At 41.8% G+C, this 15480-nt stretch overlaps 1 protein-coding gene across 1 annotated transcript; it reads left to right on the top strand.

The window, feature by feature from the left end:
- The first annotated feature begins 1412 nt into the window (after window positions 1-1412).
- Window positions 1413-6476, top strand: LOC121542773 (forkhead box protein O4). The gene is made up of 3 exons (XM_041852311.2): window positions 1413-2095; window positions 2309-3777; window positions 3994-6476. The coding sequence occupies exons 1-2, from the start codon at window positions 1664-1666 to the stop codon at window positions 3746-3748; spliced, it is 1872 nt and encodes a 623-aa protein (XP_041708245.2). The 5' UTR covers window positions 1413-1663; the 3' UTR covers window positions 3749-3777; window positions 3994-6476.
- The last annotated feature ends 9004 nt before the right edge of the window (window positions 6477-15480 follow it).

Genomic DNA, 15480 nt, shown 5'->3' with positions numbered 1-15480 from the left:
ACGAACCGTGCTTTAAAGTGTCCACAAGACATGGACTGATTCAAGTTTAGGCACATTCTGAAGGTTTGTGCTTGCGCGAGCATCGTGTGCTGCTGCGTGTCAAGAAACATGGCAGATGGTGGCACGCGCTTGCCCACAATGTGGAGGAGCCTGAAAACCTGAATCAGAAAACCACGTACTTTCTGATCCATTTGCTTCGTCTACTTTTTTTTTTACAGACCACCATGATCAAACTGTTCAGTAAGGTTTTGCGCTCCACATGTATTTTTGTCAGTCGACTAAAATTACTTAGATAATACTGTAGCCAAAGAAACGACAGCCAGCATAACATCACTGTTTTGACATCAGCAGTAAACGTGTCATTGCTTAGATAATCAAATATTGCAGACGTTTTACTTGAAACATTGACTATTTTATTGCAAGCTCCATGTATCCAGATTTGTATTCACTTTAAGTAATATTGTTTCACGGGAAGCAGTGACAGATGTATGTTGTAATCAGTAAGTTGTTGTTTACTAAATTACTTTGAATTTGGATATCAATATTCTAACAAGTATTATATCAACTCCAGTATTCTATTGAAGCGGGAGACGGCACGTTGTTTACAAGTGCAGACCGAGCGGCTCTTTTGTAACAGTGACCCACTGTGGTAATCCTAATTTGTGGGTTTTTTGCAAAGTATAAGTATTTGAGGGCAACTTTTATGTTATAATGGTAAAGCTCAAAGGAAGACACGAAATAAATCAATTACATTTATAGTGTTGTGAGAGCAATAATTGTATTGCTAACATTACTTTACCTTTTAATTACCTTTTCATACACATCGCATAGATTTAGTTTCCAAAACCTACGAAAACTAAACCGAGACAAACGTTTATATATATTTTAAGTATATACCCCACAGCAACACGTTATGTGGGCAATCAATTGAATTGGTCTCTGATTGCAATCCAGATGTTTTGGTGTGCATTCCTCCCCGAGTTTCCTTTGTTCTTTTATACAAACAAAGGAACCATAATCCCAGCCCTCCTCTGCACTATGTAAATCTGAAGGTTTATGATAGTTACTATTAAAGGGATTATTTGGGTCCCCTAATCTCCAATCTCAGGATTAACGACGCTATACTGGTGTATTCTGATTATTGTTTCTCTCTTCTACTAGTCCCCTTAATAGAGAATGGAACATAGCATTTTTGTGTAGATAGTTGAAGTTTATATTGAAGTTTCGGTTATACAATAATTATATTAGACAATATAGTCTAAATTTGAATATAGACCCATTAGATAATAATAAGACTACATTTTGGTGAGCCTATTACAAATACGTGTCCCCAGATTACATTTGTCATTTAGCAGATGCTTTTATCCAGAGGAGCAATTAGGGTTAAGTGCCTTGCTCAAGGGCACATCGACAGATTTTTCACAGTCATCTCAGGGATTCAAACCTTTCGGTTACTGGCCCAACGCTCTTAACCACTAGGCTACCTGCGACCCTACAAAAGTACAATATTGTTATTTAGAATTTAAAAAACAAAAAACATTTTGTTTCAATATTTCAGTCTCACTTTTATTTATCTTGACGGTTTATTTGAAGTATTATCTCTTAGTTGTCTACATTTAGGATAGTTCAGAAGTGTAGCAAACATTTCGAGGAAAACCTTACAATGGAGGATTCAACAGTACCCACGATTGACCCAGATTTTGAGCCGCAAAGCAGACCTAGGTCATGCACATGGCCGCTCCCCAGACCCGACATCTCAGCTGTCAAACCGGAGGGGGCCGACGGCCCTGAATCCTCTGCGGGAACCCCGCCCGCCGACGATGATAAGCAGGAGCAACAGCAAATCATATCCGAGCCTGAGAAAGTTGTGGTCACAGAGGGAGGAGTCGTAGCCGGAGTAGGTGGAGCCACGCCCCGAAAGGGATCATCCCGGCGCAATGCATGGGGGAACCAGTCCTACGCGGACCTGATTAGTCAGGCTATTGAGAACTCTCCAGAGAAGCGTCTAACCTTGGCGCAGATATATGACTGGATGGTGAAAACCGTGCCTTACTTCAATGATAAAGGAGATAGCAACAGCTCAGCAGGGTGGAAGGTAAACAAACATGCTTATTGTTATTCACATTGTTAGAACCATATTATACAGAACCATTTGATGTGAACACATGATACATTATTACACTGCATTAATTAGTGAATAATGGAAGTAATTGCTTGAAATCTATTTTCAAACCAAGTTGAATGTTTTCCTAAATTACAACAATCTTAAACAAAACCCTTATTCTTCCCCCCCTTCCCTCTAACTCAGAATTCAATTCGCCACAACTTATCACTCCACAACAAGTTCCTGAGAGTTCACAATGAGTCCACAGGCAAGAGTTCCTGGTGGATGCTCAACCCAGAGGGGGGCAAGACTGGGAAAGCACCCCGTCGCCGTGCTGCCTCCATGGATAACAGCAGCAAACTGCTGAAGAGCCGGATGCGAGCCAAGCAGACCAAGAAGGCAGCCGCAGGCTTGGGCGGGACCACTGGGGGAGATGGCGATGGGGGCGCAGACAGTCCCAACTCCTCGCAGCAGTTCCCCAAATGGGGGGTGAACAGCGGCAGCCCCTCATCCCGTGGTAGCCTAGACGACCCTGACATGTGGACCAGCTTCCGTCCACGCACCAGCTCCAACGCCAGCACCCTGAGTGGCCGGCTGTCCCCCATCGGTCCCGGCCAGGAGGATGAGGATGACCTACCTGAGGAAAGTCTACTGGGCTACTCCACGGGCAACCTGCCCCCCACCCTCACCGAGACACTAATGGAGGAGCTGGACCTGATCGATGGCCTGACGCTGATGACCGAGCAGCAGGGAGGGGCTAGTCCCAGCACGGCCCCACCGGCGCCCCCCACCCCTCTGCCCTCTGCTTCCACACTGCTGCCCCGGGGCTCCGGGTTCCCCTCCTTCCGTCAGCTGCAGCCATCCAACCTCTCCCAGGCCCCCAACCAGACCGGGGGACAGTCATCAGGCACACAATGTGGCAACAATAACAACTCCAAACCCTCAAACTATGGCAACTCTCTCTTTAACCCCATGCCCAGTCCTGGCTCCCGTGGGACTGGTCTCTATGGCACCCATGTTCGCTCCAGCTTGGAGGCGTTGCTCACCTCGGACTCCCCACCTCCCAGTGATTTCATGATGACCCAGGTGGACCCGCTTATGCCCAGTCCTGGTGGAGTGGGGATGATGGGCATGGGGGGGCCCATGGTGGGAGTGCGACCCAAGCCCAACCAGCTGTTGCTGGGGAAGGGGCTTGAGCCCAACACTGTGGCACCCATGAGGATGCAGTCCCAGTCCCAGCAGCAGCAACAGCAGCACTCTCAGCTGGGCCTGGGCATGATCCTGTCAGGAATGGCCCAGGACTCTCCACAGCTCTCAGCCCTCAAAGCTCAGCATGCACAGCTGCCAGGTATGGGGCCTCACCACAGAGGAGGCCTCTCCGCCAATATAGGAGGAGGTCTGCCAGGGATGGGCCAGTTCGGAACGCCAAGCTGCTTCCTACCAAGTCAAGACCGCTTGCCCACTGACTTGGACATCGAGATGTTCACAGAGAACTTGGACTGTGACGTAGACTACATCATCAACAGCGACCTCATGGATGGAGAGGGCATCGATTTCAACTTTGACCCCATAATGCCAGGTGGGCAAAGCTACTCTGGCCCTGCAACCACACAGAGCTCCGCCCACAACTGGGTACCCAGCTAACTTCCCAGCAACCTTGCAGCGTTAGCCAGGTACGCTGAAATTATACTTTCAGGTTCTAACCTCTCAGTAGTTTTGCACTCTACAACTATACCACCCTTTTCTTTACCCATTGCTTTCTTTATCCTCTTCATGATTACCCTTGTCTCACCCTCACTCACTTCATGTATCCCCTGCTTTGTTCTGGAGATTAATCAAGAAAATCAGGAACTACAGTTTGAACATTTGTCTTTTACTTGTTGTTGCAGGTAAGGATCCCCAATCACACAAAAACTCAACGACACCTACAACAAAGAACACACCTGGTGCATTCATTCCTATTCCTCATCTCCCTATTGGCTGAAGATCCGATTCCGAAGCTATTTTTTAAAACCTTTGTATTTGTACTTTTGACGAAACCAGACCTCAAACATCCATGTCACGGGCCATCCATGTCCCTCCCCCTAGTAACACTTGCAACTTTTTGGGAGTTTGCCGTATGTATTTTTTTATGAGTGTTTTTGAGAAAAGTACGACAGAATTTATTTGGAGTGAAAAGATTAAGCACAACTAACAACTCTAAACTACTTGGAGTAAATATCACAATTAATATTAATTATTACTATACCAAAGTAGTTTTAGGATCAATATGGTACACCTCCTTGATGTCTTTGATATTGAAGGTGAAATGGACAGTGCACACAGGAAAAAATTGCCAGTTTTTGTATAAATTGTAAGTGGTGAACAATTACCGACCACCGCCAACTTGGACATGAAATGAAGCTGCTGCATCTTTATCTATGGAGGGAATGGGGTTCACACACAAACACACTCCTCTGGACTTTCCCCAATGAAAAGTTTGAGAAGATGCAGCCGGACTGGCACGAGCAAAGGCTGAAGATGTTAAGTCATTGGATGAGACTGAGTTGAGGATGTATGATTTGACATTGGACTCCGCATGTTGACCAAACGTAGTCTAACGTTTGGTCGCTTAGTGGTACGACACAATGTTTCCTTCTGTTTCTTTTTAATGGAAGAGACCGGAGCTGCAAAGTAACTACGAGTTATGTCAGTGGTAATTCAGTAGTTTAACAGTTCAGGGTATGTGATATGCATTTACAGTTTGCATTCATGACTCTGCTCAGTGTGTGCTAAAGTGCAGAGTAGAAAACACTTTGAGGAGTTATTATTATTATTTTTTCTGATGTGCAGTTACACTAACAATCTGAAGAAATGTGATTAGTGAGCTTTTTACAGGGGGCATTCAAAGGTAATTTTATTTGCCAACAAATGATTTGGTTGGCCAAGTGTTATATCATTGAAAGCAGTTTTCCTCCACTGCTTTACGGGCCGCTTGAAGGTTTTGCGGAACCGGGTTGTGTTTCAAGGCACTTGGGAGTATTCCTGTCATGTGGCTCCCGTACTCTAATGGCAAAAGAAGAGACTAAACCAAGTTAGGTTGAATATTTTCATCAAAGAGAAAAGGCAAGGTTTTATACATGCTATGTAAATAGACATGACATGCTATGCAGATCAATCAGGAGAACTAAAAAGAAATCTTGAAGAAAATTGTTAATCTCCTCTTGAAGGGTTTTGGATTTTAATGTTTTCCTGAAATGTTCTATCCCTTTAAGTAAGGGAAACCGGGGCTTCATGTGGGAATATCTTCTCACTGATAACTTTGTTATACATTACTAACCATCCTTTTTATGACATTAATACAATGTGTGAGAAGTAAAAAATAATATTTGACTATAGTTTAATATACAATTTAGAATGGAGGTTATATGTGAAATATTAACAGATATGAATATATTACTATTACTAATCAGACGTTATGGAGAAACAATTTCAGATAATTTCTAACGGTCATTTTCTATATATTCTTTTATTTTTGTAAAAGATGAGATGCATGTAGATTTTATACATAACCAAAAGAACACTAAGAATTGCATGGCAGATAGGGGGTGCTTGGGACAAAAAAAAACATTTTAGTGTAGATAAGCTTCGCAAGTGGAGCCTGTTCAAAGAAAATAAATCTGACATTTTAACAAATGACAAGGCAGGTGAGTTGAGGCAAAGTGCATGCGTGGATATACTTGACCAGTATAACTTGATTTTCCAAATTGACTAGCCACTTAGTTCATTTGACTTGATTATTGTGAAATGTAAATCCAAGTAAAAACCTGCACGTGGTATTTACACAATGGAGGACATTTTGCTTACAGCAGTGATGCTGAATTCACATCTCAAAAAAATATTTGTGTGAATGATGCAACAATTAAGGGTCATTCAAAAAGAAGAATAATGGAAACATCTTCCTTAAGGGAGTAATCAGATAATCATCAGAATTACATTTATTTTAGGTGAATTTCTATGTTAAAATACAAGACTGGAAACCAAAAGCCCCTCATGTTTTGCCATGTTCTTGATTGTGTGGCATTCTTGACATAAGTGTCTTTGATTCATGCCACTTTCAATTTGACACTTACAAATTCAAAATATAAATTCAAATGTTACTTTCTAAGATGGAAGTATACAAGAGATCTTTAGTCATGTATATCATAACAGTAGTCTTGTTCGAGGTTGTTAAACTGCCAATATTGAACACTAGCATGTTATTCAATAGCAAGATGCACCATGTCTTTTTTCATGTTTTTTTCCTTTTGAAGATGAGTTTTGTATTAGGAGGAAGTTTGTATTTAATTACTTGATCATGACAGAAAAAATGGTTTTTATCATTTATTGTAAAGGTTTTTTGTGTTGACCAGTTTTTCATCTGAAATGCATCCTAGATTGAGATTGACATCATTATTAATCATTTCACTGTAACCATGTGAATACTTTAGCTTTTCATTTGTATAAAGCACTCTTTTTCTCACAGATTTTTCTATTGACCGGTGCTAGTTGTCATTTATGACATACCCTAAGAGGGTCATAATGCAATGGGTGCATATTTAGATTATTTCAGGGTCTTGAATCATTTGTATGCAGCACAAGGATATTTTGAGTGAGTATAAAGGTAGTGATTAGTTAAAGCTGAAATATGTAACGTTTTGGGTGACCTGACAAAATTCACATAATTATGTCATTAGTTATAGATCTGTCATTCGCATTGAATGCAAATCTAAGAAGCAGTAGATCTGTTCTATGTGCGCTATTTCTATGCTTCCCGTTTTTAAGTTTAGTTTTTGCGTCTTTTACTTTCGATTTTGTACACCATCTGAAAATACAATATTTTTGGTTATGGAAAATATATTTCACAGCGGTTTAGATGGTACAATGATTCTCTACACTATAAGTTATTGTTTTGTCACATAAACTGAAATTAGGCGAGCTATTAGAATTTTAGCAACCAGGAAATGGCGGAGCGATTTCTGCATAGTGCATCTTTCAAGAAACAAACATTTTTATTATTTTTCTGTATTATGATCCCCAAACGTTGTCACTTAAAAATAGATTTGAAATTAAAGTGAATACCCTGTAGTTTGAGGTGTTTTAGTAATCATGTATGAAATGTAAGCAAAAGGCAATTCATTTACTGGTCCCATTGATGTACCACAAATCAACTTGGTTGCTGTGATGGATTCCGCAGAGTCATACTATTATTACCATTATTGGCAGGGTCTTTGAGACATGTCCTCTCCTTATGCGTCTTAGGATGGGTGTGAGTGTTTGATAGGACTGTATGAAAGTGAATGTGTCATTGTTGGACAGTGGTGTGTTGGTGGCTGTGTGTAAAAGCACAGGGTATAGAGGACATCCTTCTCATATACTTTATTTGCTAGGCCATGCCTTGAGTAATCTGCTGCCACCTACAATTTATGGGCTTTTTGCTTTGTATCCCCTAGTCCCCATAATATTTCCTCTCAATCTTTTTCTTACATTTCTTTAATACTAATTTTCTTACAATAAAAGTAGCAGTTAGTAATTGTATTATTTAGAAGAATAAAAATGGCCCCACTTTGTTTGATAATACAGCATTTTAGTATGTGGACAGGGTTGAGTAAATGTTAGTTTTATCTTCTATTTTTTTCTTTGGGGGGACAGGAGTCAGGGGTTGATGAGTTGTGCAAAGCCAATATGGGTTGATTTACTTTGATTAGTTTTGGTCTTATTACTACGGGAGGACATTTGAATAAATAAAAAAATCCCTTGTTATGTCGATCACAAATGATTTCTCATGATCACTACATAAACGTTTTTTGTCGAGATCACAAAATAATCAAAAGTACCACACATCATCCATTCCTTTGTTCAGATGCACGATAACCACCATTAAGGAGCCCTGTCTGCATTTAAGCCCTGAATGATGCCTGAAAGGCAGCACTGTCTCCCAGGCTGCGTGCCCCCCCCAAGACCACAGCTATTCGCATGCAAGGAACAACGCGGCTAACTTGGCCAGTCTTGTGAGCTAGGTAGCTTGTTATCTATGCAGGTTGTTCAAATCAAATGTTATTTGTCACATGAGCCGAATACAACAGGTGTAGACCTTACAGTGAAACGCTTACTTCCAAGCCCTTAACCAACAGAGTTTTTAAATTTTTTCAAAAAAATACAATATGAAATAAAAGTAACAAATAATTAAAGAGCAGCAGTAAAAATAACAATAGCGAGGCTATATACAGGGGCTACTGGTACCGAGTCAATGTGCGGGGGCACTGGTTAGTCGAGGTAATTGAGGTAATATGTACAGTTGAAGTCGGAAGTTTACATACACTTAGTCATTAAAACTCGTTTTTCAACCACTCCACAAATTTCTTGTTAACAAACTATAGTTTTGGCAAGTCGGTTAGGACATCTACTTTGTGCATGACACAAGTAATTTTTCCAACAATTGTTTACAGACAGATTATTTCATTTATAATTCACTGTATCACAATTCCAGTGTGTCAGAAGTTTACATACACTAAGTTGACTGTACCTTTAAACAGCTTGGAAAATTCCAGAAAATGATGTAATGGCCTTAGAAGCTTCTGATAGGCTAATTGAAATCATTTGGAGGTGTACCTGTGGATGTATTTCAAGGCCTACCTTCAAACTCAGTGCCTCTTTGCTTGACATCATGGGAAAATCAAAAGAAATCAGCCAAGACATCAGAATTATTATTTTTTGACCTTCACAAGTCTGGTTCATCCTTCGGAGCAATTTCCAAACGCCTGAAGGTACCACGTTCATCTGTACAAACAATAGTACGCAAGTATAAACACCATGGGACCACACAGCCGTCATACCGCTCAGGAAGGAGACGCATTCTGTCTCCTAGAGATTAACGTACTTTGGTGCGAAAAGTGCAAATCAATCCCAGAACAACAGCAAAGGACCTTGTGAAGATGCTGGAGGAAACAGGTACAAAATTATCTATATCCACAGTAAAACAAGTCCTATATCGACATAACCTGAAAGGCCGCTCAGCAAGGAAGAAGCCACTGCTCCAAAACCACCATAAAAAAGCCAAACTACGGTTTGCAACTGCACATGGGGACAAAGATCGTACTTTTTGGAGAAATGTCCTCTGGTCTGATGAAACAAAAATAGAACTGTTTGGCCATAATTACCATCGTTATGTTTGGAGGAAAAAGGTGGTATGCTTGCAAACCGAAGAACACCATCCCGACCGTGAAGCACGGGGGTGGCAGCATCATGCTGTGGGAGTGCTTTGCTGCAGGAGGGACTTGTGCACATCACAAAATAGATGGCTTCATGAGGAAGGAGAATTATATGGATATATTGAAGCAACATCTCAAGACATCAGTCAGGGAGTTAAAGCTTGGTCGCAAATGGGTCTTCCAAATGGACAATGACCCCAAGCATACTTACAAAGTTGTGGCAAAATGGCTTAAGGACAACAAAGTCAAGGTATTGGAGTGGTCATCACAAAGCCCTGACCTCAATCCTATAGAACATTTGTGGGCAGAACTGAAAAAGTGTTTGCGAGCAAGGAGGCATACAAACCTGACTCAGTTACACCAGCTCTGTCAGGAGGAATGGGCCAAATTCACCCAACTTATTGTGGGAAGCTTGTAGAAGGCCACCTGAAACATTTGACCCAAGTTAAACAATTTAAAGGCAATGCTACCAAATACTAATTGAGTGTATGTAAACTTCTTCCCCACTGGGAATGTGATGAAACAAATAAAAGCAGAAATAAATAATTATTTCTACTATTATTCTGACATTTCACATTCTTAAAATAAAGTGGTGATCCTAACTGACCTGAGATAGGGAATTTTTACTAGGATTAAATGTCAGGAATTGTGAAAAACTGAGTTTAAATGTATTTGTTTAAGGTGTATGTAAACTTCCGACTTCAACTGTACATGTGGGTAGAGTTATTAAAGTGACTATGTATAGATAATAAACAGAGAGTAGCAGCAGCGTAAAAGGGATGGGGGGTGGGCAATGCAAATAGTCTGGGTAGCCATTTGATTAGATGTTCAGGAGTGTTATGGCTTGGGGGTAGAAGCTGTTTAGAAGCCTCTTGGACCTAGACTTGGCGCTCCGGTACCGCTTGTGTATGACTAGGGTGGCTGGAGTCTTTGACCATTTTTAGGGCCTTCCTCTGACACCGCCTGGTATAGAGGTCCTGGATGGCAGGAAGCTTGGCCCCAGTGATGTACTGGGCCGTACGCACGACCATCTATAGTGCCTTGCGGTCGGAGGCCGAGCAGTTGCCATACCAGGCAGTGATGCAACCAGTCAGGATGCTCTTGATGGTGCAGCTGTAGAACCTTTTGAGGATCTGAGGACCCATGCCAAATGTTTTCAGTCTCCTTAGGGGGAATAGGTTTTGTCGTGCCCTCTTTACGACTGTATTGGTGTGTTTGGACCATGTTAGTTTGTTGGTGATGTGGACACCAAGGAACTTGAAGCTCTCAACCTGCTCCACTACAGCCCTGTAGATGAGAATGGGGGCGTGCTCGGTCCTCTTCTTCTTCCTGTAGTCCACAATCATCTCCTTTGTCTTGATCACGTTGAGGGAGAGGTTGTTGTCCTGGCACCACACGGCCAGGTCTCTGACCTCCTCCCTATAGGCTGTCTCGTCGTTGTCGGTGATCAGGCCTACCACTGTTTTGTCATCGGCAAACTTAATGATGGTGTTGGAGTCGTGCCTGGCCATGCAGTCATGAGTGAACAGGGAGTACAGGAGGGGACTGAGCACGCACCCCTGTGGGGCCCCCGTGTTGAGGATCAGCGTGGTGGATGTGTTGTTACCTACCCTTACCACCTGGGGGCGGCCCGTCAGGAAGTCCAGGATGCAGTTGCAGAGGGAGGTGTTTAGTCCCAGGGTCCTTAGCTTAGTGATAGCATGCATAACTGATATCTGTATAATTATAAGGGATACATTAACATTTACAGTGGGTGAGCTCCATTCCTAACAGGCTGATCAGATGCAATTTCAGCCTCAGAGGCTGAAAAGTCAGGATGCTGCCTTGTAGGCTGTTTCATAGGTAAAGCTCCTTGCAGGCAGATTAGCTGTCAAAGTGCTTTATAGGCAAATGCAGATCTGATCCAGGGGGTGAGCTCTATTCCTGGCAGGCTGATCAGATTCAATAGCAGCCTTAGAGACTGATAAAACAGGATGCTGCCTTGTAGGCTGTTTCATATGTAAGGCTCCTTGCAGACAGCCTACAAGGCAGTATCCTGACTTATCATTCTCTGAGGCTGCTATTGCATCTGATCAGTCGGCCAGGAATAGAGCGCACCCACTCTTGATCATATACATAATGCACTGACTGCTAATCTGCCTGCATGGAGCTTTGCCAATGAAACAGCCTACAAGGCAGAATCCTGATTTATCAGCCTCTGAGGCTGCTATTGAATCTGATCAAGCTCTGAGGCTGAAATTGAATCTGATCAGCCTGTCAGGAATGGAGCTCACCCACTGTAAATATTTATTATCCATAAAACATGAAGTATCCCTTTACAATTATACACATCACTTATGCAAGCTAACAACCTGCACATATTTTTTAATTTAAACTAGCTAGCTAGCTTGCTCACAAGACTAGCCAAGTTAGCTGCGTTGTTGCTTGCATGCGATTGGCTGTGGTATTGGGGGTGGCACACAGCCTGGGAGACAGAGCTGCCTGTCAGGCATCGTTCAGGGCTTAAATGCCCTACGAGCGCTTAAAGGAAAATTCCACCTAAAAACGATCTTTTGGGATTTGTTTCATTAGTCCATTGTTGACAAAGTCCCAAATGTTTTGCTTGTCAGCAATCGTTTAAGATATGTAACCTTCAAAATACAGAAATCATCACCACATTTAGCATCATATGGAGATGATTTCTGTATTTTGAAAGTTACATCTTGAAAACTTGATTGCTGAGGAGCAAAACATTTTTAGGTGTAGTTTTCCTTTAAAACATATGCGCTGATCCACCGTTGGCAGCCTCAACCATACTGTGAAGCTATCATAAATACGGCCACTTCTATTGATAAGAGTTTCTCCTGATCTCGACAAAACAACTTTTGTTATGTCATGATCATGAGATAAATAAGTTGTGATCTCGATATAACGAGAGAATTCTTTTTTTTATTCATATGTCCGCTCTCTGGACATCCATATATTTCTCTCCCAATCTTACTTCACATATTGTAAAGTCAGCCAGAAATAACATTGAACACAGTTCTGGAAAGTGGAAATGAACTTAATCTGTTTAACTCATTTAGCCAAGTCATTATTTTATTTCAACATGTCATTGGTTCACTAAAATTCACATTTATATTGTTCATGAACTTCATGGTATCAAAGAATATAACATTGGGATGTATGTTTTTTTTAAACGATTTAACGTTGATGCACAATGCTTGATATCTACCACTAGAGGGGGTAAGTGTATAGAAAAATGATTCTCAGACGCACCTCCAACATTTCTGTGAGACTAATGGATTAACATGTTATGTTATCCAATAGCAGCTACCATGTTTTAATCATGTCACAAGGGAGGGAGGCCTTTCAAATTAATTACAAATGTAAATGTAAATGTAAATGTAGATGTATGTAGGACACAGGGGCGGCCTGTTCAATAGGGCGATATGGGCGACGCACTGCCAAACGGGAAAAGGAAGGGATTTTTTTTCTAATCAATTATATCACGGCAACAGTAGTTATCAGTGTTGTAATCTATACGTCTGATCTGCCACAGTGCCACACTGCCACTAAATGTCGAATCAGGCTAAAGTCGTGCTTCAAATGGCTCCACCCCCTTTTGGGGCGATTTCAGTCAGATTGAAAATCGCCCAGAACTTCTGTCATAGACTCCCATGTAAAATCTATTTTTTTCAAATTTCAGAGCCTTCAATACAATCTCAATGGGTGTCTGTTGGCTTGCACTTACGCGCTTTCGTCACATGAACGTAACTAAGAAAAGAGAGGGTAGCAGCGTCAATCAATTCACTACTACTATCAACATGGCTAGGCTTCAGTGCAACTCGATTGTGTCTTTGAAAGAATTTCCTTTTTGTCGGCGAACAAATGAAGATAAATTGGCAACGAAACAATTAGGACCTCCCAGACCAAATTTAATAATTCAACAGGTTTCTACTAAAGGGGGGAAGTCCTACACCCGAGGATTTTCCAAAAAATGGTACGAACGAAAAAATAACATTGCCACTCAACTGGATGAGGGATACAGGCTAGCTGTCCGCCGCCACAACGATGAGGTTAGTGTTGATAATCACAAGTTTACTGGAGAACTGAGACCAAGTAGAGACTTTGGACAGGGTGGATATGGTTATATTGCGATATTGTCAATACAGTATATCGTAAAGTATCACTATGTAACTCGATTTCTTTCACCCCAATCCCTCAAATTAACGGTAAATAACTGAATTGTTTGCCCCACATTTAGCTAAGATGATTAGCTAGCCAGCTAAAATGTTTTATTTAGTTAGCAGTCGCATCTACAATAGTTTACTGTCAATAACATGTCTCCAAAAATGACGTGGTGTCTCCAATTGTGTTGACATTTTACAATTGCGATGCGCATCCATGAGTATCCACTTTCTGTAGCTCAGCTGGTAGAGCACGGCGCTTGTAACGCCAAGGTAGTGGGTTCGATCCCCGGGACCACCCATACACAAAAATGTATGCACGCATGACTGTAAGTCGCTTTGGATAAAAGCGTCTGCTAAATGGCATATTATTATTATTATTATTATTATTCCAGCCTTGTGTAGGTCTCCAATTTTGTCCCTGACATCCTTGGAGAGCTCTTTGGTCTTGGCCATGGTGGAGAGTTTGGAATCTGATTGATTGATTGCTTCTGTGGACAGGTGTCTTTTATACAGGTAACAAGCTGAGATTAGGAGCACTCCCTGAGATCAGTCAATAAATGATTCTGGTATTGACTTATATGCTGCCCCTGTCTTCATGTTGTTGCTGGACATATCTTTTTAAAAATGTGTGTAGGTCACCTAAATCATCAGAAAAATTGCCCCTCCTGAGAATTTTTTCAGGAGCCGCCACTGGTAGGACATTACCTTATTAATTAATTCAGGCCTCTGTTGCAACCTGTTGGCCTATGTTTCTGAGAATCGGAGAATGGGAGCAAGTGAGGACTGGTGGGACTGGAATGGAGAATAAGAAAAAAGCTGAACCCCGTTCCTTCATATTTCATCCTGTCATTTATCATAGCTGAAATCAGAGCATAGTCAGTATGATTTATTTTAAGGGGCTAACTATTTTAGTGACGAACATACAGTACCAGTCAAAAGTTTGGACACACCTACTCATTCAAGGGTTTTTCTTTATTTTTACTATTTTCTACATTGTAGAATAATAGTGAAGACATCAAAACTTTGAAATAGCACACATGGAATCATGTAGTAACCAAAAATATATTTTTTTTATATTTGAGATTCTTCAAAGTAGCCACCCTTTGCCTTGATGACAGCTTTGCACACTCTTGGCATTCTCTCAACCAACTTCACCTGGAATGCTTTTCCAACAGTCTTGAAGGAGTTCCCACATATGCTGAGCACTTATTGGCTGATTTTCCTTCACTCTACCGTCCGACTCATCCCAAACCATCTCAACTGGGTTGAGGTCGGGGGATTATGGAGGCCAGGACATGTGATGCAGCACTCGATCACTCTCCTTCTTGGTAAAATAGCCCTTACACAGCCTGGAGGTGTGTTGGGTCATTGTCCTGTTGAAAAACAAATGATAGTCCCACTAAGCCCAAACCAGATTGGATGGCGTATCGCTGCAGAATGCTGTGGTAGCCATGCTGGTTAAGTGTGCCTTGAATTCTAAATAAATCAGTGTCACCAGCAAAGCACCCCCACACCATCACACCTCCTCCTTCATGCTTCACGGTGGGACCCACACATGCGGAGATCATCCGTTCCGCTACTCTGCGTCTCACAAAGACACGGCGGTTGGAACCAAAAATCTCACATTTGGACTCATCAGACCAAAGGACAGATTTCCACCGGTCTAATGTCCATTGCTTGTGTTTCTTGGCCCAAGCAAGTCTCGTCTTCTTATTGGTGTCCTTTAGTAGTGGTTTCTTTGCAGCAATTCGACCACGAAGGCCTGATTCATGCAGTCTCCTCTGAACAGTTGATGTTGAGATGTGTCTGTTACTTGAACTCTGTGAAGCATTTATTTGGGCTGCAATTTCTGAGGTGCAGTTAACTCTAATTAACTTATCCTCTGCAGCAGAGGTAACTCTGGGTCTTCCTTTCCTGTGGCGGTCCTCATGAGAGCCAGTTTCATCATAGCGCTTGATAGTTTTTGCGACTGCAC

This window comes from Coregonus clupeaformis, chromosome 3, assembly GCF_020615455.1.
Source record: "Coregonus clupeaformis isolate EN_2021a chromosome 3, ASM2061545v1, whole genome shotgun sequence".
Classification (NCBI taxonomy): Eukaryota; Metazoa; Chordata; class Actinopteri; order Salmoniformes; family Salmonidae; genus Coregonus; species Coregonus clupeaformis.
The sequence above is the reverse complement of the archived record's forward strand: the minus strand, read 5'-3'. Positions and strand labels throughout refer to the sequence as shown.